At 44.5% G+C, this 25243-nt stretch overlaps 1 protein-coding gene across 3 annotated transcripts in view; it reads right to left on the bottom strand.

The window, feature by feature from the left end:
* LOC139548242 (tumor necrosis factor receptor superfamily member 19L-like) overlaps positions 1-25243 on the bottom strand; it is a 53717-nt gene that overhangs the window by 12908 nt on the left and 15566 nt on the right. For 2 of the 3 annotated variants that reach the window (XM_071357784.1, XM_071357786.1), the window contains exons 2-6: positions 11736-11807; positions 11175-11267; positions 6419-6651; positions 5705-5754; positions 5308-5574 (exon numbers count right to left, since the gene is read on the bottom strand). In XM_071357784.1, the coding sequence (XP_071213885.1) occupies positions 5308-5574; positions 5705-5754; positions 6419-6651; positions 11175-11267; positions 11736-11780 (688 nt within the window). In that variant the 5' untranslated portion in view covers positions 11781-11807. The remainder of the gene's footprint in view (positions 1-5307; positions 5575-5704; positions 5755-6418; positions 6652-11174; positions 11268-11735; positions 11808-25243) is intronic. The other variant, XM_071357785.1, reaches the window with a different exon arrangement.

Genomic DNA, 25243 nt, shown 5'->3' with positions numbered 1-25243 from the left:
TAGTCTCTCTCCAGTCTCTCTCCAGTCTCTCTCCAGTCTCTCTCTCTCTCTCTCTCTCTCTCTAGTCTCTCTCTAGTCTCTCTCTAGTCTCTCTCCAGTCTCTCTCCAGTCTCTCTGATAAAGGTGTGGGCCATGTCTCTCTCTAGTCTCTCTCCAGTCTCTCTCCCTCCAGTCTCTCTCTCTCTAGTCTCTCTCTCTCTAGTCTCTCTCTCTCTAGTCTCTCTCCAGTCTCTCTCCAGTCTCTCTGATAAAGGCGTGGGCCATGTCTCTCTCCAGTCTCTCTCTCTCCAGTCTCTCCAGTCTCTCTCTCTCTCTAGTCTCTCTCCAGTCTCTCTCTCTCCAGTCTCTCTCTCTCTAGTCTTTCTCCAGTCTCTCTCCAGTCTCTCTGATAAAGGCGTGGGCCATGTCTCTCTCTAGTCTCTCTCCAGTCTCTCTGATAAAGGCGTGGGCCATGTCTCTCTCTAGTCTCTCTCCAGTCTCTCTGATAAAGGTGTGGGCCATGTCTCTCTCCAGTCTCTCTCTAGTCTCTCTCCAGTCTCTCTCCAGTCTCTCTGATAAAGGTGTGGGCCATGTCTCTCTCCAGTCTCTCTCTAGTCTCTCTCTAGTCTCTCTCCAGTCTCTCTGATAAAGGTGTGGGCCATGTCTCTCTCCTGTCTCTCTCCAGTCTCTCTCCAGTCTCTCTGATAAAGGTGTGGGCCATGTATGAGAGCAACCAACAGAGAATAGATGTCTCTGTAGCAACCGGCGCCGAGCCATAGCACCAGAGGTGATCAGATGGGGGCACTAGAATAGCTCACTCCGCTACACGCTCCATTCAACACTCTGTGTTTGCTAGAGTGTGTGTGTTGGTCTCCATGGACAACAATATCTCTGCAGCAGCCTGAGTTGACCTATCTCTGTGAGACTGCTTCCACAGCCAGCTAATGCTAGCAGATATGTATCACAGCCAGATAATGCTAATGCTAGCAAATATGTATCACAGCCAGATAATGCTAATGCTAGCAGATATGTATCACAGCCAGCTAATGCTAATGCTAGCAGATATGTATCACAGCCAGATAATGCTAATGCTAGCAGATATGTATTCTGTAGAGCTTGTACAACCCCATGTTCTCAAATGAGTGTTCCCCTTGAGTGGAGTTTAAAAGAGAACTGACGTAGGAAAAGGTGAACACTCAATACCCGTTGAACAAGCGTATTTAAATTGTTGCCAGCAGCATATCATCCTCTCCTCCCTCCATCATATCATCCTCTCCTCCCTCCATCCTCTCCTTTCTCCCCTCCCTGCTCCATCCCTCTGTGTCTGTGTGTTGCTGTGTGTGTCAGTGTGTTGCTGTGTGTCAGTGTGTTGCTGTGTGTCTGTGTGTTGCTGTGTGTTGCTGTGTGTTGCTGTGTGTTGCTGTGTGTCAGTGTGTGTCTGTGTGTCAGTGTGTTGCTGTGTGTGTCAGTGTGTGTGTGTCTGTGTGTGTCAGTGTGTGTCAGTGTGTTGCTGTGTGTCAGTGTGTTGCTGTGTGTGTCAGTGTGTTGCTGTGTGTGTCAGTGTGTTGCTGTGTGTTGCTGTGTGTTGCTGTGTGTGTGGACATGTTCCAGGTCTCTGGTCTATAGGGTTTACTGTTGCGTGCAGCATTGAGGGCAGCTGCTGCAGTGGTGCAGAGACACACAGAAAGAGAGAGACTGAGAGAGCGAGATGGGGGGGAGGGTAAAGCGAGGAGGATGGTGTCAAGTGATGGGTAATAGTGAAAAAGAAAAGGAACTATGAAAGATGAAGAGGGGAGAGCGAAGAGCAATACTGAGTGAAAGAGGGAATGAGGCAGCAGAGGTTAGAACTCATCTAATTAACATCCCTCCTGTTCATCCATCTCTCTCCCCCTCTCTCTCTCCCCCTCTCTCTCTCTCTCTCTCTCTCTCTCTCTCTCTCTCTCTCTCTCTCTCTCTCTCTCTCTCTCACTCTCTCTTTCTCCCCCCTTTCTCTCACCCCCCTCTCTCACTCCCCCACTCTCTCTCTGCATCTCTCTCTCCCCCACTCTCTCTGCATCTCTCTCTCCCCCACTCTCTCTCTCTCTACATCTCTCTCTCCCCCACTCTCTCTCTCGCTCTCTCTCACCCCCTTTCTTTCTCCCCAACTCTCTCCCTCTCTCTATCTCTATCTATCTCTCTCTCTCTCTCTCTCTCTCTCTCTCTCCCCCTTTTCTCCCCTACTCTCTCTCTCTCTGTATCTATGCTTACATAACAGTGCTGTCTGGCAGTGGGCTAGTCCTGAGTGGGCTGAAGAGAAATCCCTTACACCAGCACTTTACTCATTCGTGTGTGTGTGTGTGTGTGTGTGTGTGTGTGTGTGTGTGTGTGTGTGTGTGTGTGTGTGTGTGTGTGTGTGTGTGTGTGTGTGTGTGTGTGTGTGTGTGTGTGTACGCAATATGATTTGGAATGCATTGTATTTCCAGAGAGCTGCCCTCTGACCTTTGCCCTCATTCCCAAGCGTCAGAGTTAATACAACAAAGTTTAGTTCCCACCACCACACTCTGTCTACATGGCTTATAGTCTAACATGACTACTGTCTATGAAAAGGGCTGAAAGAAAAGGGGATTTGTTTGTGCCCTGTAATTGTGAGAGGTGTCGTCGTGACACAGCTATCGTCTGTATCAGAGGACTTTCATTTCCCTACATTGCTCTGCCCTTCGAGAGATAATAGTATGTTCATTCAGGGCCCTCCTTGTGTTCTGTAAAGACTTGCTTCCCAGTGTGTGAGCAACAGGACATGCGATGCCAATGTGTATCCCCTTACGTGTAAAGCTGTGTGCCTTTCTAAGCAACCATTGAAGAGCTAAAACTAGGTTACCCATATTAGGGAAGGCTTTGAAAATAGATGCCAGATTTGAAATAGAGTCAGGTTTACTGTTGAGACCCAGTTTTTCTAAAGTGATATGATCGGATTTTGACAATAGGATAGGGTTAAATGTTGGAATTGGGATTTTTCTAAACTGAAAAATTGGATTCTGATCCTCGATAGAGATAAGGATTTGGTAATCCAATCTAACCTTAAATCAGGATTGTATGTCATTTTTGCGTTTTTCTAAAGTCTAAGGTATTGATTAAGATAGTTTTTCAGGATTATCTTGATCCCACTGGAAGGGTGGATTTAGAAAGTTGAAAGGCACTACAACCAAGAAATGTCAATGTAACTAAAATGAAAACCAAAGGTTCATTATGTTAAATTGTGGTATAGGCATGTGGTCAGTATACAGTTGAAGTCAGAAGTTTACGTACACCTTAGCCAAATACATTTAAACTCAGTTTTTCACAATTCCTGACATTTAATCCTAGTAAAAACTCCCTGTTTTAGGTCAGTTAGGATCACCACTTTATTTTAAGAATGTGAAATGTCAGAACAATAGTAGAGAGAATGATTTATTTCAGCTTTTATTTCTTTCATCACATTCCCAGTAGGTCAGAAGTTTACATACACTCAATTAGTATTTGGTAGCATTGCCTTTAAATTGTTTAACTTAGGTCAAACGTTGCAGTTAGCCTTCCACAAGCTTCCCACAATAAGTTGGGTGAATTTTGGCCGATTCCTCCTGCCAGAGCTGGTGTAACTGAGTCAGGTTTGTAGGCCTCTTTGCTTGCACACGCCTTTTCAGTTCTGCCCACAAATTTTCTATAGGATTGAGGTCAGGGCTTTGTGATGGCCATGCCAATACCTTGACTTTGTTGTCCTTAAGCCATTTTCCCACAACTTTGGAAGTATGCTCGGGGTCATTGTCCATTTGGAAGACCCATTTGCGACCAAGCTTTAACTTCCTGACTGTTGTCTTGAGATGTTGCTTCAATATGTCCACATAAGTTTTCCTGCTTCATGAAGCCATCTATTTTGTAAAGTGCACCAGTCCCTCCTGCAGCAAAGCACCCCCACAACATGATGCTGCCACCCCCGTGCTTCATGGTTGGGATGGTGTTCTTCGGCTTGCAAGCCTCCCACTTTTTCTTCCAAACATAATGATGGTCATTATGGCCAAACAGTTCTATTTTTGTTTCATCAGACCAGAGGACATTTATCCAAAAAGTACGATATTTGTCCCCATGTGCAGTTGCAAACCGTAGTCTGGCTTCTAAAGCCATGACATAATTTTCTGGAATTTTCCAAGCTGTTTAAAGGCACAGTCAACTTAGTGTATGAAACTTCTGACCCACTGGAATTGTGATACAGTGAATTATAAGTGAAATAATCTGTCTGTAAACATTGTTGGAAAATTCCTTGTGTCATGCACAAAGTAGATGTCCTAACCGACTTGCCAAAACTATAGTTTGTTAACAAGAAATTTGTGGAGTGGTTGAAAAACAAGTTTTAATGACTCCAACCTAAGTTTATCTAAACTTCCGACTTCAACTGTATGTGGTCAGCATAGGCATGTGGTCAGTATAGACACCCTGGTTCAAATCCAGGCTGTATCACAACCGGCCGTGATTGGGAGTCCCATAGGGCGGTGCACAATTGGCCCAGCGTTGTCCAGGTTTGGCCGTCATTGTAAATAAGAATTTGTTCTTAACTGACTTGCCTAGTTAAATAAAGGTAAAGAAATGTGTAGATGTAGTACCACAACCTGACCAGTAGATGGCAAGGCGTAGCCCTGTTCAAAGCACTGAAAATCTATCCAGATTCTTTGATCTTGATATTGTGGCATCTGGATCAGAATTATCGTATCCGATTATTTCCCCCCCAAAAAACAGGCTCAACAGAAATTAAAAGGCTGGATAGCAAATAAAAGGATGACAGAATCCGGATAATTATGAAAAACTGGGCCCTGGTGTCTCCTCTGGTCATGAAAAACTGGGCCCTGGTGTCTCCTCTAGTCATGAAAAACTGGGCCCTTGTGTCTCTTCTGGTCATCCAAAATATCAGTTCATGTATTGTTGTAAGTACCCTTGAAAACACTTATTCAAGAGAAAATCTAAAAGGCACAGCCCAGATACCTGCATATCTGTCTCTCTGTGTCTCTCTCTCTCTCTCTCTGTGTGTCTCTCTCTCTCTGTGTCTCTCTCTCTCTCTCTGTGTCTCTCTCTCTCTCTCTGTGTGTCTCTCTCTCTCTGTGTGTCTCTCTCTCTCTGTGTGTCTCTCTCTCTCTCTCTCTCTCTGTGTCTCTCTCTCTGTGTCTCTCTCTCTGTGTCTCTCTCTGTGTCTGTCTCTCTCTCTGTGTCTGTCTCTCTCTCTCTCTCTGTCTGTCTCTCTCTCTCTCTGTGTCTGTCTCTCTCTCTGTGTCTGTCTCTCTCTCTGTGTCTGTCTCTATCTCTCTGTGTGTGTCTCTCTCTCACCCTCTTTCTGTGGTGTGGCATTCTCCTCGTCTCCTCCCTCCTTCTCAGCAGTGCAGTTGTATCCTTTCTTCTTGAGGATGTTACAGATGAGGATCCCCAGGAGCCCCATCACACAGAAGATTGGCACCAGGGCGAACACTGCATACTCTGTACTCTTCTCCTCCGGGCTTCGCACTGCCGTACCGTTCACCGGCAGGCCGCCACTGCCCGTCGCACCCTTACCCACCGTACGCACCACACGCACGTGGGTAGATTGGGCAGGGGGGGCTGGGGAGAGATAGGGGGAGATAAAGCGGAGTGAGAAAGTGAGAGAATATGGCCCTGTTAAAACCATTATTCCACCAGTGGAAACATAATAGCTTCAACTATCTGTTGGTGTGATATTGATTCTACTCACCTGTCACACAGGCCAGGGTGGAGGCTGTCCTCATAGCAGTGGGGTGGAACCTGGTGGCACCAACACAGGCACATATTAATATCACAACAGAACAATACAAAGTTATCATAGCAGTGTATTCATTTCATGGTCATTTAGCAGACACTCTTATCCAGACAAACTTACAATTGGTGCATTCATCTTAAGGTAGCTAGGTGAGACAACCACATATCACAGTCCTAGTAAGTAAAACTTTTCCAACTGACCATATCTAAAGGTCAACAGTCTATTTCTGTAGAGAGGGGTGGTCCTGGTCGGAGGGTAGAGACATGCTAACCGGGCTATACAGTGACTGGTCAGGATACAAGCATTTCTCTGCACCCGCAAATAACATCTACTAAACACATGCATGTGACCAATACCATTTGATTTGATTTGATACTTCAGTGCTACAGTTAGGTAGCTGGGCTGGTGTCTACACATCGAGACTAAATGAAGATGTAGGACTGCAGTAATACACCTGTTTACTAAGCAGGGCCACAGAGAGAGAGAGATTATTGTGTTGCAGTATTGTTTTACAGCAGAAGAATCATTCAACCGTTTAGCCTGTATCTAATGTGGCTTATGAAGAAAAACATATGCTTGCTGGTACTTGTTGGTACTTGTTGGACTTGTTTGGTGAATATTGAGATACAAAGGGAGAGGGTAGAGATTGTCTTGTATGGGGATACATACCCAGACAGACAGTCTCCGCAGACTGCATCAGAGTGTGATGTACCAGAGGTCACAACCTTTTTGTTGAGGACCCCGCAGGAGGAATGTGGGCGGCATTGATCAGAGTCATAGCCGTCCGAAAAAGTACCAGCTGGACAAGATTGGCATTGCATCGCCTCGCCTGGCCCCTCGACCTGCCCGCAAGCCTGGCAGGAGAACACATCTTCACATCTCAGAACAGAGTAGATGAACCACTGTAATTACACACATACACTTCAGTCACAAGTGGTTCTGTGTTCAATAAGATGTTCCAAAATAACTAACACTGCTGTTTTGGACAGGAACTAAGATATATTACCTATTTTTCGGTTTCATATGTACACATTTTAATATGAAACCGATTTCTTAAATATATACTGTATATACAGTTGAAGTCAGAAGTTTACATACACCTTAGCCAAATACATTTAAACTCAGTTTTCACAATTCCTGACATTTAATCCTAGTAAATATTCCCTGTTTTAGGTCAGTTAGGATCACCACTTTATTTTAAGAAAGTGAAATGTCAGAATAATAGTAGAGAGAATTATTTATTTAATCTTTGATTTCTTTCATCACATTCCCAGTGGGCCAGAAGTTTTCATACACTCAATTAGTATTTGGTAGCATTGCCTTTAAATTGTTTAACTTGGGTCAAAGGTTTCGGGTAGCCTTCCACAAGCTTCCCACAATAAGTTGGGTGAATTTTGGCCGATTCCTCCTGACAGAGCTGGTGTAACTGAGTCAGGTTTGTGGGCCTCCTTGCTCGCACACGCTTTTACAGTTCTGCCCACAAATTTTCTATAGGATTGAGGTCAGGGCTTTGTGATGGCCACTCCAATACCTTGACTTTGTTGTCCTTAAGCCATTTTGCCACAACTTTGGAAGTATGCTTGGGGTCATTGTCCATTTGGAAGACCCATTTGCGATGGGCTTTAATTTGCTTTAACTTCCTGACTGTCTTGAGATGTTGCTTCAATATATCCACATAATTTTCCTGCTTCATGAAGCCATCTATTTTGTGAAGTGCACCAGTCCCTCCTGCAGCAAAGCACCCCCAAAACATGATGCTGCCACCCCCGTGCTTCACGGTTGGGATGGTGTTCTTCGGCTTGCAAGCCTCCCACTTTTTTCCTCCAAACATAACGATGGTCATTATGGCCAAACAGTTATATTTTTGTTCCATCAGACCAGGGGACATTTCTCCAAAAAGTACGATCTTTGTCGCCATGTGCGGTTGCAAACCGTAGTCTGGCTTTTATATGGCGGTTTTGGAGCAGTGGCTTCTTCCTTGCTGAGCGGTCTTTCAGGTTATGTCGATATAGGACTCGTTTTACTGTGGATATAGATACTTTTGTACCTGTTTCCTCCAGCATCTTCACAAGGTCCTTTGCTGTTGTTCTGGGACTGATTTGCACTTTTCGCACCAAAGTACGTTCATCTCTAGGAGACAGAAAGTATCTCCTTCCTGAGCGGTATGACGGCTGCGTGGTCCCATGGTGTTTATACTTGCATACTATTGTTTGTACAGATGAACGTGGTACCTTTCGGGCAATTGGAAATTGCTCCCAAGGATGAACCAGACTTGTGGAGGTCTACAATTTTTTTTCTGAGGTCTTGGCTGATTTCCTTTGTATTTCAAATGATGTCAAACAAAGAGTCACTGAGTTTGAAGGTAGGCCTTGAAATACACCACAAGTACACCTACAATTGACTCAAATGATGTCAATTAGCCTATCAGAAGCTTCTAAAGCCATGACATAATTTTCTGGAATTTTCCAAGCTGTTTAAAGGCACAGTCAACTTAGTGTATGAAACTTCTGACATACTGGAATTGTGATACAGTGAATTATAAGTGAAATAATCTGTCTGTAAACAATTGTTGAAAAATTACTTGTGTCATGCACAAAGTAGATGTCCTAATCGACTTGCCAAAACTATAGTTTGTTAACAAGAAATTTGTGGAGTGGTTGAAAAACGAGTTTTAATGACTCCTAAGTGTATGTAAACTTCCGACTTCAACTGTATATATATTAGGCATGTATCAACAAATTAACAAAAACATAGTACAGATGTGGGATCTTAATTTGACCAGTACTGTCGTGGCAAAACAATCCTGCAGCAACAGTATTTTAACGTTTAGTCAATGATGTTGCTTCATCGGTGGTTAGACTATTAGCTGGACAAAGGAACACCACATGAAAAGTGGAATACTGTCAATATAACCATGTGTTAACGTGGGTTTTCAGTGAATTTATGTTAATCCCAAAGCTCATCTGTACTTCCTACCCTGCAGGAACATTCTCAGCAACAAAAGAGTATTCAAATGAAGATCCTACATCTGCATATTGGTCGTATCTAAAATAAGACCCACTGGGAACACACTGGTTGAATCAACGTTGTTTCACCGTCATTTCAATGAAACTACGTTGAATTGACATCCGTTCCCAGTGCGGAGATACACATAACTTCCATGTAGCAAGAAGGAGGAGAAAGTGGAGAGCGGTAGTGGTGGCCTCTGTTGACAGAGGGATCGATGGTGGTAATGTAGTGGAAGAGAGGGTGGGGGGGTTGGCCTGTATATTGACAAGTACGTTATAAGAAGACATTTAGGATGACAGGGTAATGAGAGGTGAGTTAGGATGACAGGGTAATGAGAGGTGAGTTATGATGACAGGGTAATGAGAGGTGAGTTAGGATGGCAGGGTAATGAGAGGTGAGTTAGGATGACAGGGTAATGAGAGGTGAGTTAGGATGACAGGGTAATGAGAGGTGAGTTAGGATGACAGGGTAATGAGAGGTGAGTTAGGATGACAGGGTAATGAGAGGTGAGTTATGATGACAGGGTAATGAGAGGTGAGTTATGATGACAGGGTAATGAGAGGTGAGTTAGGATGACAGGGTAATGAGAGGTGAGTTAGGATGACAGGGTAATGAGAGGTGAGTTAGGATGACAGGGTAATGAGAGGTGAGTTAGGATGACAGGGTAATGAGAGGTGAGTTAGGATGACAGGGTAATGAGAGGTGAGTTATGATGACAGGGTAATGAGAGGTGAGTTAGGATGACAGGGTAATGAGAGGTGAGTTAGGATGACAGGGTAATGAGAGGTGAGTTATGATGACAGGGTAATGAGAGGTGAGTTAGGATGACAGGGTAATGAGAGGTGAGTTAGGATGACAGGATAATGAGAGGTGAGTTAGGATGACAGGGTAATGAGAGGTGAGTTATGATGACAGGGTATTGAGAGGTGAGTTATGATGACAGGGTAATGAGAGGTGAGTTAGGATGACAGGGTAATGAGAGGTGAGTTAGGATGACAGGGTAATGAGAGGTGAGTTAGGATGACAGGGTAATGAGAGGTGAGTTAGGATGACAGGGTAATGAGAGGTGAGTTAGGATGACAGGGTAATGAGAGGTGAGTTAGGATGACAGGGTAATGAGAGGTGAGTTATGATGACAGGGTAATGAGAGGTGAGTTAGGATGACAGGGTAATGAGAGGTGAGTTAGGATGACAGGGTAATGAGAGGTGAGTTATGATGACAGGGTAATGAGAGGTGAGTTAGGATGACAGGGTAATGAGAGGTGAGTTAGGATGACAGGATAATGAGAGGTGAGTTAGGATGACAGGGTAATGAGAGGTGAGTTATGATGACAGGGTATTGAGAGGTGAGTTATGATGACAGGGTAATGAGAGGTGAGTTAGGATGACAGGGTAATGAGAGGTGAGTTAGGATGACAGGGTAATGAGAGGTGAGTTATGATGACAGGGTAATGAGAGGTGAGTTAGGATGACAGGGTAATGAGAGGTGAGTTAGGATGACAGGGTAATGAGAGGTGAGTTAGGATGACAGGGTAATGAGAGGTGAGTTAGGATGACAGGGTAATGAGAGGTGAGTTAGGATGACAGGGTAATGAGAGGTGAGTTAGGATGACAGGGTAATGAGAGGTGAGTTAGGATGACAGGGTAATGAGAGGTGAGTTAGGATGACAGGGTAATGAGAGGTGAGTTAGGATGACAGGGTAATGAGAGGTGAGTTAGGATGACAGGGTAATGAGAGGTGAGTTAGGATGACAGGGTAATGAGAGGTGAGTTAGGATGACAGGGTAATGAGAGGTGAGTTATGATGACAGGGTAATGAGAGGTGAGTTAGGATGACAGGGTAATGAGAGGTGAGTTAGGATGACAGGGTAATGAGAGGTGAGTTATGATGACAGGGTAATGAGAGGTGAGTTATGATGACAGGGTAATGAGAGGTGAGTTAGGATGACAGGGTAATGAGAGGTGAGTTAGGATGACAGGGTAATGAGAGGTGAGTTAGGATGACAGGGTAATGAGAGGTGAGTTAGGATGACAGGGTAATGAGAGGTGAGTTATGATGACAGGGTAATGAGAGGTGAGTTAGGATGACAGGGTAATGAGAGGTGAGTTAGGATGACAGGGTAATGAGAGGTGAGTTATGATGACAGGGTAATGAGAGGTGAGTTATGATGACAGGGTAATGAGAGGTGAGTTAGGATGACAGGGTAATGAGAGGTGAGTTAGGATGACAGGATAATGAGAGGTGAGTTAGGATGACAGGGTAATGAGAGGTGAGTTATGATGACAGGGTATTGAGAGGTGAGTTATGATGACAGGGTAATGAGAGGTGAGTTAGGATGACAGGGTAATGAGAGGTGAGTTAGGATGACAGGGTAATGAGAGGTGAGTTAGGTTAGTTCGGGATCTTCTGTCCTACCTTGATTGGCTCTTGGCCACTGGGGCACTCCAGACACACACACCCCTCCCCCCACCGACACTGCACAGCTACAGTCCCTCCAGTGCCAAACACCTGGAATACACACATACACATACACACACACACACACACACAGATCAGTGACACAAATAATTAGACACACACACACACACAGATCAGTGACACAAATAATTAGACACACACACACACACAGATCAGTGACACAAATAAGTAGACACGCACACACACACAGATCAGTGACACAAATAATTAGACATACAGACACGCACACACACACACACACACACCAGTGACACAAATAATGAGACACGCACACACACGCACACACACAGATCAGTGACACAAATAATTAGACACGCACACACACACACACACACACACACACACACACAGACACACACACACACACACACACACACACACACACACACACACACACACACACACACACACACACACACACACACACACACACACACACACACACAGATCAGTGACACAAATAATTAGACACACACACACACACACAAAGATACGTACTGTGAGAAGGACAAGAGCTGAGCAGCAAAGGTGGTTCCTCATCATCCAGATATTCTTCTATGAACATATGATCTAGAACAGAGAGGATCATGGGACAAAGGGTGAGCTATAGTCAGGGAGTAAATCGAATGCATAATCAAAAAGTTTGGTTTTGCCTGAAGAGATAGACCTCTGACTAAAGCATGATTCAACATGTGTCAGGGGGCTAGGGTCAATCTGTTATATCTGTTGTAAATTCTCCTGTCGTATCCGGTGTCCTGTGTGAATTTAACTTCTCTAGGGTAGGGGGCAGCATTTTCACGTTTGGATGAAAAGCATACCCAAATTCAACTGCCAGCTACTCATCCCCAGAAGATAAGATATGCATATTATTAGTAGATTTGGATAGGAAACACTCGGAAGTTTCTAAAACTGCTTGAATCATGTCTGTGAGTATAACAGAACTTATTTAGCAGGCGAAACCCCGAGGACAAACTATTCATATTTTTCTTTTTTGAGGTCACTCTTGTCAATGAGATTTCATTGGGAAACCAGTTCCTACGGCTTCCACTGGATGTCAACAGTCCTGAGAAATTGGTTGAGGTTATTCCTTTGTGTAATGAAGAAATACGGCCATCTTGAAGTCGAGTCACTCTAGGTGTCCTGTTTGATTGAAGCGCATGACCAGAAGGCATGCTACATTTGGTTTTAATCCTGTATTGAACACAGATCATCCCGTCTTCAATTTTAGCGATTATTAACGTTAAAAAATACCTAAAGTTATATTACAAAAGTAGTTTGACATTTTTTGGCAAAGTTTACAGGTAACCTTTGAGATATTATGTCGTCACGTTTGAGCAAGTTGGAACCTGGGTTTTTCTGGATCAAACGCGCCAAATAAATGGACATTTTGGATATATATCGACGGAATTAATCGAACAAAAGGACCATTTGTGATGTTTATGGGACATATTGGAGTGCCAACAACAGAAGGTCGTCAAAGGTAAGGCATGAATTATATTTTTATTTCTGCGTTTTGTGTCGCGCCTGCAAGGTTGAAATATGCGTATCTCTCTTTGTTTACAATGTTGCTATACTCAGATAATAGAATCGTATGCTTTCGCCGAAAAGCCTATCCGAATTCTGACATGTTGGCTGGATTCACAACCAGTGTAGCTTTAATTTGGTATCTTTCATGTGTGATTTAATGAAAGTTTGATTTTATAGTAATTTTCATAGTAATTAATTTGAATATGGCGCTCTGCATTTTCTCTGGCTTTTTGCCAAGTGAGACAGTAGCGTCCCACCTAAACTCAGATTTTTGGATATAAATATGAACTTTACCGAACAAAAAATACATGTATTGTGTAACATGAAGTCCTATGAGTGTCATCTGATGAAGATCATCAAAGGTTAGTGATTCATTTTATCTCTATTTCTGCTTTTTGTTACTGCTCTCTTTGGCTAGAAAAATGGCTGTCTTTTTCTGTGACTTGGCTCATACCTAACATAATCGTTTGGTGTGCTTTCGTCGTAAAACCTTTTTGAAATCGGACACTTTGGCTGGATTTACAACAAGGGTATCTTTAAAATGGTGTAAAATACTTGTATGTTTGAGGAATTTAAATTATGGGATTTCTGTTGTTTTGAATTAGGCGCCCTGCAGTTTCACTGGCTGTTGACGAGGTGGGACGCTACCGTCCCACATACCCTAGAGAAGTTAAGTATGCTCCCTCTAACTCTCTCTCTCTCCCTCCCCTCCCGGAGGACCGGAGCCCTAGGACCATGCCTCAGAACTACCTGGCCTGATGACTCCTTACTGTCCCCAGTCTACCTGGTCATGCTGCTGCTCCAGTTTCAACTGTTCTGCCTGCGGTATGGAACACTGACCTGTTCACGGGACGTGCTACCTGTCCCAGACCTGCTGTTTTTGACTCTCTCTCTCTACCGCACCTGCTGTCTCAAACTCTGAATGCTCGGCTATGGAAAGCCAACCGACATTTACTCCTGAGGTGCTGACCTGTTGCACTCACTACAACCACTGTGATTATTATTATTATTATTTGATCCTGCTAGTCATCTATGAACATTTGAACATCTTGGCCATGTTCTGTTATAATCTCCACCCGGCACAGCCGAAAGAGGACTGGCCACCCCTCAGAGCCTGGTTCCTCTCTTGGTTTCTTCCTAGGTTACTGCCTTTCTAGGGAGTTTTTCCTAGCTACCGTGCTTCTACATCTGCATTACTTGCTGTTTACAGTAACAACCCAACATAACATACTCCTGAATCATTACAGTAACAACCCAACATAACACACTCCTGAATCATTACAGTAATAACCTGATATAACACACTCCTGAATCATTACAGTAATAACCCAACATAACACACTCCTGAATCATTACAGTAATAACCTGATATAACACACTCCTGAATCATTACAGTAACAACCCAACATAACACACTCCTGAATCATTACGGTAATAACCCAACATAACACACTCCTGAATCATTACGGTAATAACCTGACATAACACACTCCGGAATCATTACAGTAATAACCTGATATAACACACTCCTGAATCATTACAGTAATAACCCAACATAACACACTCCTGAATCATTACAGTAATAACCTGATATAACATACTCCTGAATCATTACAGTAACAACCCAACATAACACACTCCTGAATCATTACAGTAATAACCTGATATAACACACTCCTGAATCATTACAGTAATAACCTGACATAACACACTCCTGAATCATTACAGTAATAACCTGATATAACACACTCCTGAATCATTACAGTAATAACCCAACATAACACACTCCTGAATCATTACAGTAATAACCTGATATAACACACTCCTGAATCATTACAGTAATAACCCAACATAACACACTCCTGAATCATTACAGTAATAACCTGATATAACAAACTCCTGAATCATTACAGTAATAACCTGATATAACAAACTCCTGAATCATTACAGTAATAACCTGATATAACACACTCCTGAATCATTACAGTAATAACCCAACATAACACACTCCTGAATCATTACAGTAATAACCCAACATAACACACTCCTGAATCATTACAGTAATAACCTGATATAACACACTCCTGAATCATTACAGTAATAACCCAACATAACACACTCCTGAATCATTACAGTAATAACCTGATATAACACACTCCTGAATCATTACAGTAATAACCTGATATAACACACTCCTGAATCATTACAGTAATAACCTGATATAACACACTCCTGAATCATTACAGTAATAACCCAACATAATAAATACTGTCACAACAATGACTGAGAGACAGGTACAGGCTGGCAAATAGTATTTAGAGGTAACAGCCAGTGCTCATGGACAGTGGACACAGGTCAGACAGTGACACAAAGGGATATTCTGAGGTGACAGCAGAGCCACAGATAGATAGTTTGGTCATGGAGAAGAATACATCATATAATTACAGTTGAAGTCGGAAGTTTACATACACTTAGGTTGGATACATTAAAACTCCCTTTTCAACCACTTCACAAATTTCTTGTTAAACTATAGTTTTGGCAAGTCGGTTAGGATATCTACTTTGTGCATGGCACAAGTAATTTTTCCAACAATTGTTTACAGACCGATTATTTCACTTATAATTCACTGTATCACAATTCCAGTGGGTCAGAAGTCAGAACTTACATACACTAAGTTGACTGTGCCTTTAAACAGCTTGGAAAATGATGTCATGGCTTTAGAAGCTTCTGATAGGCTAATTGACATCATTTGAGTCAATTGGAGGTATACCTATGGATGTATTTCAAGGCCTACCTTCAAACTCAGTGACTCTTTGTTTGACATCATGGGAAAATCAAAAGAAATCAGGAAAGACCTCCACAAATCTGGTTCATCCTTGGGAGCAATTTCCAAACGCCTGAAGGTATCACATTCATCTGTACAAACAATAGTATGCAAGTATAAACACCATGGGACCACGCAGCCGTCATACCGCTCAGGAAGGAGACACGTTCTGTCTCCTAGAGATGGACAATGACCCCAAGCATACTTCCAAAGTTGTGGCAAAATGACGTAAGGACAACAAAGTCAAGGTATTGGAGTGGCAATCACAAAGCCCTGACCTCAATCCTATAGAAAATGTATACGGAGCTATACGGAGCGATACGGAGATATACGACGCGTACGGAGCGATACGGTGCGATATGGAGCGATACGGCGCTATACGGAGCGATACGGAGCTATACGGAGCAATACGGAGCTATACGGAGCAATACGGAGCTATACGGAGCTATACGGAGCTATACGGAGCAATACGGCGCTATACGGAGCAATACGGAGCAATACGGAGCGATACGGCGCTATACGGAGCGATACGGAGCTATACGGAGCAATACGGAGCGATACGGAGCGATACGGCGCGATACGGAGCGATACGGCGCTATACGGAGCTATACGGAGCGATACGGAGCGATACGGAGCTATACGGAGCTATACGGAGCGATACGGTGCGATACGGAGCGATACGGAGCGATACGGAGCTATACGGAGCTATACGGAGCTATACGGAGCTATACGGAGCGATACGGCGCTATACGGAGCTATACGGAGCAATACGGTGCTATACGGCGCTATACGGCGCTATATGGGGCTATACAGAGCTATACGGCGCTATACGGAGCTATACGGAGCAATACGGCGCTATACGGAGCAATACGGCGCTATACGGAGCGATACGGCGCTATACGGAGCTATACGGAGCTATACGGAGCTATACGGAGCGATACGGAGCTATACGGCGCTATACGGAGCGATACGGAGCTATACGGCGCGATACGGAGCTATACGAAGTGATACGGAGCTATACAGCGCTATATGGAGCGATACGGAGCTATACGGAGCAATACGGAGCAATACGGAGCTATACGGAGCTATACGGAGCAATACGGAGCAATACGGAGCTATACGGAGCTATACGGAGCGATACGGAGCGATACGGAGCTATACGGAGCGATACGGAGCTATACGGAGCGATACGGAGCAATACCAAGCAATACGGAGCAATACGGAGCTATACGGAGCTATACGGCGCTATACGGCGCTCTACACGCTATACGGAGCGATACGGAGCTATACAGAGCGATACGGCGCTATACGGAGCGATACGGAGCTATACAGGGCTATATGGAGCGATACGGCGCTATACGGAGCTATACAGAGCTGTATGGAGCGATACGGAGATATACAGAGCCCTCGGCATTGTGGTACAGAGCTCAATTTGGCCTCTGCATGCCTCTGGAGGCTCCGCAATTTCGTCACACCATCCATATGGAGCCTCCGACCACATTTTCGGATCAAGCATAAATAGGCTTAAAACTAGACATCAGGAGAGATGTTTCCATGGAAAAGAGAGTGAACTGTTAAACTCTCCTAACCTAAAATGCCCCATTCCCTCCTTCCCTCTCTCTGCAACGCTCTCTCTCCCTCCTTCCCTCACCCTCCCCCCTTCCTTCTCTGTGCTGTCCCACTGAGACAAAGTGTAAAGTTGTCCAGCAGCTAAATAAAGGAACAATAAAATTTCAGAGGATTCCTCTCCTCTCTGTGGTCAATAAAACTGCCCCTAAAACACAGTATTAAACAGAGATGAGAGAAAAGAGAGAGGAGCGAGAGAAAGAGAGAGAAAGATGGAGGGAGAAAAAGAGAGAGAGAAACAGTGAGAAAGAGATGGAGGGAGAAACAGAGAGAAAGAGATGGAGGGGGAAAGAGAGAGAAAGAGAGAGAAAGAGAAAGAGAGAGAGAAAGAGAGAGAGAAACAGAGAGAGAGGGGAGAGAGAGAGGGAGAAACAGGGAGAGAGAGAGAGAGAGAAAGAGAGAGAAAAAGAGAGAGAAAGAGAGAGAGAGAGAGAGAGAGAGAGAGAGAGAGAGAGAGAAAGAGAGAGAGAGAGAGAGAGAGAGAAAGAGAGAGAGTAGGCAAACTCACCCCAGACTGGCAGTGGACTTGGACTCAGTTGCTCTAGCAACAGACTGAGGATGCTACGGATGATGCTACAATGCTGAGTCAAGGAAATACATACACTGTCTGGGTCTCTCTCTTTCTACCAGACACACACACTGTTCTCTCAGTATGGCAGAGGAGTCTGTGATACATGCAATGGGAACGTGCACACACCTTACACTGCCTAGTCCTACAGAGCGGCACACACACACACACACACTCTCTCTCTCTCTCGAACACACACACATACATACACACTTAGTATTCTCTCTCTTAGGCTAGGCTGGCTGCAGTGTACCTGTGACTGAATAACTGTCATCACTTATACTGTCCCTCTCACCAGCCACACCCCTTCCTGCTCACTGGTCCTGCCCCTATACGCTCTCCACCGCCCTCTGCTCAAGTATATACACACACACGCATGCATAGACACACACACAAGCATGCATAGACACACACATATGCATACACAGTGATTAGACAGGGTAAAGTATTGGTTATGACCACTGACACTAACTAATATGTTTTGCTGTGTGGTCTGGGGTCAACATCACACTGTCCAGTACTGGGCTCACCTTAAACACACACACACACACACACACACACACACACACACACACACACACACACACACACACACACACACACACACACACACACACACACACACACACACACACACACACACACACACACACACACACACACACACACACACACACACACACACACACACACACACACACACACACACATCATTCAAATCACCAGGTGTGTGTGTGTGTGTGTGTATGTCTTTGTATGCTATCCCTTACTGCCCTACACAGTCCTACTAAACAGTTTAATATTTACATCTGCCCTACACAGTCCTACTAAACAGTTTAATATTTACAGTACATCTGTGTACCATGACTAAACTGAGGGCAGTGGGGTGTGTGTGTGTCTCGGCTGTTAAATAACTTAACACAGGTCTGGAAAGCACTCCCATCCTCCCACTCCCACACACTTCCAGAAACAACCTCTGCAGATTCATGCCTCTGAACCAACGCCAAACGATCTCTTAGTACCCACAAGCACATACAAAATATTTTCACATACAACATTTGAGTTTCAGATTTTTGGCCGAGGACCTAAACATGGCCGTTGTGTCAAATGACAGGGTTCCGGAGAATCATTTCAGGGAGAAGGAGAAAGATAAACTGAGAGGGAGAACGATCATCTGAGAATTTAAAAACCACCACTTCGAACAACAAAAATGACGAGATGAGTTGCGTCTCTAAACTGAAGGCGAGCGAGAGAGAGGGAAAGATGGATAGAGAGAGAAGGACATAGAGAGAGAAAGAGGAGGCAGACAGGCTTACATTAGCCGATAAGGCGTGATATTTAGACCCGTGGTGAAAGGGGTTGGATGTAGGCTAATTACAGGTCGTTGGCCAGGCATAATGCTACACTGCCTTAGGAAGCTGTGGCTTTGGGACAGCTTGAGAAAAACCTCCTGATCAATAAAAGCACGATAGGGAAAAGGAACAAAACCGGACAAGCATTTAAGAGTTTTGGAACTTGTCAAGTAACAAATTGGAATGATTTGGGAACGTCCTTTCAGGGTCGATGGGGTGTGAACATTTCTGCTACAGTCCAGCACTAACACCCCTGATGAAACTAATCCACCAATCATCAAGCCCTGATCAAGAGAATTCATTGAAGGGTTTCCAGGAGTGAAACCAGAGAACATCGACCTAAATGTTTTCTACTTCGTCTCTCCCCTCTCTCTTCCATCCCTCTTCTCTCTCCCCCCCTCTCTCTTCCATCCCTCCTCTCTTCCATCCCTCCTCTCTCCCTCCTCTCTCTTTCCCCTCTCTTCCATCCATCCTCTCCCCTCTCTCTTCCATTCCTCCTTTCTCTCCCTCTCTTCCATCCCTCCTCTCTCTCTCTCCCCTCTTCCATCCCTCATCTCTCTCTCCCCTCTCTTCCATCCCTCCTCTCTCTCCCCTCTCTCTTCCATCCATCCTCTCCCCTCCTCTCTCTTCCATCCCTCCTCTCTTTTCACTCCCTCCTCTCTCTCTTTCCCCTCTCTCTTCCATCCCTCCTCTCTCTCCCCCATCCTCTTTCATCCATCCCTCCTCTCTCTTCCATCCCCCCTCTCTCTTCCATCCCTCCTCTCTCTCTCTCTCCCTCTTCCATCCCTCCATCTCTCATCCCTCCTCTCTCTCCCCTTCTTTTCCATCCCTCCTCTCTCTCTCTCCCCTCTCTCTTCCATCCCTCCTCTCCCCCCTCTCTCTTCCATCCCTCCTCTCCCCCCTCTCTCTTCCATCCCTCCTCTCTCTCTTTCCCCTCTCTCTTCCATCCCTCCTCTCTCTCTCTCCCTCTCTCCCATCCATCCCTCCTCTCTCTTCCATCCCTCCTCTCTCTCTCCCTCTTCCATCCCCCCTCTCTCTCTCTCTCTCTTCCATCCCTCCTCCATCCTCTCTTTTCCATCCCTCCTCCATCCTCTCTTTTCCATCCCTCCTCTCCCCTCTCTCTTCCATCCCTCCTCTCCCCTCTCTCTTCCATCCCTCCTCTCTTCCATCCCTCCTCTCTCCTCTCTTTTCGCTCCTTTCTCTCTCTCCCATCTCTCTTCCATCCCTCCTCCATTCTCTCTTTTCCATCCCTCCTCTCTCTCTCTCCCCTCTCTTCCATCCCTCCTCTCCCCTCTCTCTTCCATTCCTCCTCTCTCCCTCTCTTCCATCCCTCCACTCCCCTCTCTCCGCTCCTCTCTCGTCCATCCCTCCTCTCTTTTCGCTCTCTCCTCTCTCTTCCATCCCTTTCTCTCTCTTCCATCCCTCCTCTCTCTTCCATCCCTCCTCTCTCTCCATCCCTCCCTCTCTCATCCCTCCTCTCTCTCTCTCTCTCTCTCCCCCCTCTCTTCCATCCCTCCTCTCTCTCCCCCCTCTCTTCCATCCCTCCTCTCTCTCCCCCCTCTCTTCCACCCCTTCTCTCTCTCCCCCCTCTCTATCTCTCCCCTCTCTATCTCTCCCCTCTCTCTTTTCCATCCCTCTTCTCTATCTTTCCCCTCTCTTCCATCCATCCTCTCTTTTCCATCCCTCTTCTCTATCTTTCCCCTCTCTTCCATCCCTCCTCTCTCTCTTTTCCATCCTCTCTCTCTCCCCTCCTCTCTCTCTTCCATTCCTCCTCTCTCTCCCCATCCCTCTTCTATCACGCTCACTACCCCTTTCTCAGTCTCTCTTCTCTCTTCCATCCCTCTAACCAATTCAGACTCATTCACTTTCATGCAGAGATTGAGAGGTAATGAGAGGTATAGAGGCAATGAGAGGTATAGAGGCAATGAGAGGTAGAGGTAATGAGAGGTAATGAGAGGTAGAGAGGAAATGAGAGGTAATGAGAGGTAGAGAGGCAATGAGAGGTAGAGAGGTAATGAGAGGTAATGAGAGGAAATGAGAGGTAGAGAGGAAATGAGAGGTAATGAGAGGTAGAGAGGAAATGAGAGGTAATTTGAGGTAATGAGAGGCACGCAGAGGTAGAGAGGTAATGAGATGTAATGAGAGGTAGAGGTAATGAGAGGTAGAGAGGTAATGAGAGGTAATGAGAGGTAGAGGTAATGAGAGGTAGAGAGGTAATGAGAGGTAATGAGGAATAGAGTGTGAAGTAACTGAAAATGAACACCTCCAGAAATACACCGGACTATAATAAAGAACCAAACACAGAAGACGGAGCTGAAAATGAAAAAACAAAGGATAGAGAGGAACAGGAAGTTAAGAACAGTGGAGAGAAGAGGAGGGAGGGAGAGAGAGAAGGAGAAATACAATTTAAATCTGGTCAGCTGTGTTAAACAGTAATTATCGGGCTTTGCCAAACTCCCCCATCTTTGATTGACCAATGAAAAACATAGGATATGATGCACACTGTTTGCCAGTCACGTTTTTGTTTTGTTAGCGGGCGGAAAAAAGAAAAGAAAAAAAAGAATAGATGGCATAAACATGTGCATCATTCCACGGTGGTTTTGGGTGAAGACTGAAATCACCGCCAAAGTGTGTAAAGTCTTTTTCTGGGCCCATGATGTCATGCTTGGCCACACTGAGAAAAACCTTGGGATTAAAGAAACAGGGATATAGGAGGCATGAAACCACAACAGTCACACAAAGAGTGACTGGAATAAGTCTCTGAGTGCTCTATTTTTTAATATAGGTATCTCCTGAGGTACATTATCCCCGCCAGCAGTCTCCTGGTCTTGTCTTTTTGTCTTCTATTGGAGGGGGGAGGGGGGGGGGATTTAATGAGGCACAATCAAGATAATATTCCACACTCTCAGCTTCTGCAGTGTTCATCTGACGTCTGGGGAGGAGAGAGAAGCCAACCAGATACACACACAATCTCTTACAGAGACACAGGAGAAACTATGTGATGTCACTGGGGTAAAATTCCACTGGAATGACATGGTGACATCACTCACTCGGAGTGCGACAGAGAGACAAACACACAGAGCCATAGAATGGGTATTAGTGGACAGGATAACACACAGAGCCATATAATTAGTATTAGTGGACAGGATAACACACAGAGCCATAGAATTAGTATTAGTGGACAGGATAACACACAGAGCCATAGAATTAGTATTAGTGGACAGGATAACACACAGAGCCAAATAATTAGTATTAGTGGACAGGATAACACACAGAGCCATAGAATTAGTATTAGTGGGCAGGATAACACACAGAGCCATAGAATTAGTATTAGTGGACAGGATAACACACAGAGCCATAGAATTAGTATTAGTGGACAGGATAACACACAGAGCCATAGAATTAGTATTAGTGGACAGGATAACACACAGAGCCATAGAATTAGTATTAGTGGACAGGATAACACACAGAGCCATAGAATTAGTATTAGTGGACAGGATAACACACAGAGCCATAGAATTAGTATTAGTGGACAGGATAACACACAGAGCCATAGAATTAGTATTAGTGGACAGGATAACACACAGAGCCATAGAATTAGTATTAGTGGACAGGATAACACACAGAGCCATAGAATTAGTATTAGTGGACAGGATAACACACAGAGCCATAGAATTAGTATTAGTGGACAGGATAACACACAGAGCCATATAGTTAGTAGACAGGATAACACACAGAGCCATTGAGTTAGTGGACAGGATAACACACAGAGCCATAGAGTTAGTGGACAGGATAACACACAGAGCCATAGAGTTAGTGGACAGGATAACACACAGAGCCATAGAGTTAGTAGATAGGATAACACACAGAGCCATTGAGTTAGTGGACAGGATAACACACAGAGCCATAGAGTTAGTGGACAGGATAACACACAGAGCCATAGAGTTAGTAGACAGGATAACACACAGAGCCATAGAGTTAGTAGACAGGATAACACACAGAGCCATAGAGTTAGTGGACAGGATAACACACAGCTCCATAGAGTTAGTAGACAGGATAACACACAGCTCCATAGAGTTAGTGGACAGGATAACACACAGAGCCATAGAGTTAGTAGACAGGATAACACACAGCTCCATAGAGTTAGTAGACAGGATAACACACAGCTCCATAGAGTTAGTAGACAGGATAACACACAGAGCCATAGAGTTAGTAGACAGGATAACACACAGAGCCATAGAGTTAGTGGACAGGATAACACACAGAGCCATAGAGTTAGTAGACAGGATAACACACAGAGCCATAGAGTTAGTGGACAGGATAACACACAGAGCCATAGAGTTAGTGGACAGGATAACACACAGCTCCATAGAGTTAGTAGACAGGATAACACACAGCTCCATAGAGTTAGTGGACAGGATAACACACAGAGCCATACAGTTAGTGGACAGGATAACACACAGCTCCATATAGTTAGTGGACAGGATAACACACAGCTCCATATAGTTAGTGGACAGGATAACACACAGAGCCATATAGTTAGTGGACAGGATAACACACAGAGCCATAGAGTTAGTGGACAGGATAACACAGGGAGCCATAGAGTTAGTAGATAGGATAACACACAGAGCCATAGAGTTAGTGGACAGGATAACACACAGAGCCATAGAGTTAGTGGACAGGATAACACACAGAGCCATAGAGTTAGTGGATAGGATAACACACAGAGCCATAGAGTTAGTGGACAGGATAACACACAGAGCCATAGAGTTAGTAGACAGGATAACACACAGAGCCATAGAGTTAGTGGATAGGATAACACACAGAGCCATAGAGTTAGTGGACAGGATAACACACAGAGCCATAGAGTTAGTAGACAGGATAACACACAGAGCCATAGAGTTAGTGGATAGGATAACACACAGAGCCATAGAGTTAGTAGACAGGATAACACACAGAGCCATAGAGTTAGTAGACAGGATAACACACAGAGCCATAGAGTTAGTGGACAGGATAACACACAGAGCCATAGAGTTAGTGGATAGGATAACACACAGAGCCATAGAGTTAGTAGACAGGATAACACACAGAGCCATAGAGTTAGTGGACAGGATAACACACAGCTCCATAGAGTTAGTAGACAGGATAACACACAGCTCCATAGAGTTAGTAGACAGGATAACACACAGAGCCATAGAGTTAGTAGACAGGATAACACACAGAGCCATAGAGTTAGTAGACAGGATAACACACAGAGCCATAGAGTTAGTAGACAGGATAACACACAGCTCCATAGAGTTAGTAGACAGGATAACACACAGAGCCATAGAGTTAGTAGACAGGATAACACACAGAGCCATAGAGTTAGTAGACAGGATATCCCCTCTAAACTACATGCAGTGGTGCTCATCACATCAACTCGCAAGTCAGTGATTTCATCCAGTTCTCCGGCAGGTTGGAGTACGACGTCTGACGTCACAATAAAAACAGAAGAGGGACACCAGAGGTGCAGAGCTACACTGTCCCCGTTTCCCTTAGCAACACAGCGTGACACACTTAGCAGCCTCTGTCAAGGATGTACAACGAGCTCAGGTTAGGGAATTAGTCACATGGTCCCATTGATAGATACACCATATCTACAGTGAGCTCCAAAAAAATTGGGATGGTGACAATGTTGTTGTTGACTGACAGCTTTAATTTGAAGGTATTTCCATCCATATCGGGTGAACTGTTTAGAGATTACAACAATTTTTGTACATAGCTCCCCCATTTTAGAGAACCAACAGTATTGGGAAAAGTGCACTTAAATGTGTATTAAAGTAGTCCTAACGTTTAGTGGTTGGTCCCATATACCTAGTACGCAATGATTACATCAAGCTTGTGACTCTACAAACTTGTTCGATGTATTTTCTGTTTGTTTTTGTTGCGTTTCAGATTATTTTGTGTCCAATCGAAATAAATGATAAATAATGTATTACGTCATTTGAGTCAGTCTTGTCTCATCGCCGCAACTCCCGTACGGACTCGGGAGAGGCGAAGGTCAAGAGCCGAAACACAACCCAACCAAGCCACACTGCTTCTTGACACACTGCCCACTTAACCCGGAAGC

Source organism: Salvelinus alpinus, chromosome 21 (assembly GCF_045679555.1).
Source record: "Salvelinus alpinus chromosome 21, SLU_Salpinus.1, whole genome shotgun sequence".
In the NCBI taxonomy this organism is placed as follows: domain Eukaryota; kingdom Metazoa; phylum Chordata; class Actinopteri; order Salmoniformes; family Salmonidae; genus Salvelinus; species Salvelinus alpinus.
This window is presented reverse-complemented; position numbering and strand designations above follow the sequence as displayed.